This window comes from Myotis lucifugus, unplaced genomic scaffold (assembly GCF_000147115.1).
Source record: "Myotis lucifugus unplaced genomic scaffold, Myoluc2.0 scaffold_2720, whole genome shotgun sequence".
Classification (NCBI taxonomy): domain Eukaryota; kingdom Metazoa; phylum Chordata; class Mammalia; order Chiroptera; family Vespertilionidae; genus Myotis; species Myotis lucifugus.
The window spans coordinates 6,111-7,927 of NW_005873768.1; the positions used below are offsets into that span (position 1 = coordinate 6,111).

Below are 1,817 nucleotides of genomic sequence, written 5' to 3' on the forward strand. Positions count from 1 at the left end.
AAACATCGACAGCAAGCCAGGCAACCAGTCACAGCCCTTCCAGAGCCATTTGCTCCTGTCACCATCACCAGGGGGCTGCCTGAAGGGCACTTGGGGGGAAATACATAAAAATATGCAAAACAAATACTGCACGTGGTAGAATGCAGTATGTATATATTTCTACTTATGCTTCGAATAGTGAAGATAGTAAATGTAGGAAATGGGACATCGTAGTGAAAAGGAATCCCAGGACTGCTGGCATTGCCCCCCGGCATTCCTTTGCAGAGTTCTCATTTCTTTCAAAGTTAGGACCCAGCTGTGTTTCCCTGGGAGGACACAGTCCATTCATGTTTTATGTAAGTGAAGAAATTAATTGAATTCGTCCCAAGAACATTTGTCACCACAGTCAGGACAAGAAATCTGCTTTGCCCACCTCGGTGGAACTGTCTGCGCAGGAGGTGTTTGGAAGCCCAGAGTTTGGGACGGATAAGATGCACTCGATTTTTTTTTTCTACTCACCCTTTAGCCAATGTTGCTATGCCAACGTCGGTTAACTTCATTCCTACACCTACAGGAAGGGCGAGCAAAGACAGAATTGGTATTACCCGGGCTGCTCTGAAAGGACAGGGAGGTAGTGACAGCCCTTTCCTGCATAAACACACCGCCCCGGTCCCATCAGCAGGGGCCTCTCAGACATGCATCCATCTGTGTGGGACCGTGACCGGAAGGCAGGCCTCTGACACAGCAGTTTCGGGGAGCCTGGCTCTCTAGGGCGGTGGCTAGGGGCACCTGTTCCAGCTCAGTGGACCTCTGCTTCAATCTCACCACCGCAGCCTAGTGACGAGCCTCTGATGGCAGCGCTACCCCTCCAGTCTGGCCCGACCAGTCTGGCCCGAGCCTGGTCCTGTGTGAGCCAGGCTGGGATGGTGTCTCCTGCTCACGGAGGGGCCTGACAGCACAGATGCCGGCCTGGGCTGTGGACAAAGGAACCTGCATCCTGCCAAAGCCAACCCTGAGGTTCGAGCTGATGGCAAACTTGTCAGCCCTGCCTTTCTGCAGGGCAGAGGTGAGCTGACTTCGACAGGGCACTTGGGGTGAGTCAGTGAGTGTTTTAAAAGCCCCTTTCACAGTTGGAAATGAATCCATCTTGTTCTTTGAAAGCTGCTAACAACTAGAACGTATGTATAAATACTTCACATAGCTTTTATTACAGGGTCTATTCTTAAAAAAAAAAGACACCAAACTGCAAAAGCCCTTTTCAGACGCCTATTTTTGTGGAACGTTGTAGTGAAAAATCACAGCTCTGAGTTGCACAGAGTCCAATTTTAAAAGCCATGTGGCCCTGGCCAGGTAGCTCAGTTGATTGCAGCATTGTCCTGATAGGCCAAGGTTGCAGGTTCGATCCCCAGTCAGGGCACATACAAGAAACAACCAGTGAGAGCATAAAGAAGTGGAATGACAAATTAACGTTTCTCTCTCTCTCTCTCTCTCTCTCTCTCTCTCTCTCTCTCCCTCTCCCTCTCCCTCTCCCTCTCCCTCTCTCTCTAAAATTCAATACATAAAAATTTTTTAAAGTCATTTGGCAGAAGGTCCTTGAACTTAAGAATTGCCTTTTCTTCTCACAGTTACTGTCACTTACAGTTTAGAAAACTATAATATGATTTTGGAAATATCTCTCTCTCTCTCTCTCTCTCTCTCTCTCTCTCTCTCTCTCTCTCTCTCATTTAAATATTTTGCCAGCAATTCGATCAAGGATTAGAAGGTCCTCTGCAGGTAATTTTAATTTCTAGCGTGCAGCCTCTTAAACTGTGTGGGGGTAATAGTCATCTGCAGTTTTG

General features: G+C 47.9%; 1 protein-coding gene across 1 annotated transcript in view; it reads right to left on the minus strand.

The window, feature by feature from the left end:
• Positions 1-498: 498 nt before the first annotated feature.
• LOC111824593 (alpha-protein kinase 2-like) overlaps positions 499-1,817 on the minus strand; it is a gene marked incomplete at its 3' end in the record, with an annotated part of 13,031 nt that continues 11,712 nt past the window's right edge. The window contains exon 7 of the mRNA XM_023749084.1: positions 499-547. Within this exon, the coding sequence (XP_023604852.1) occupies positions 499-547 (49 nt within the window). The remainder of the gene's footprint in view (positions 548-1,817) is intronic.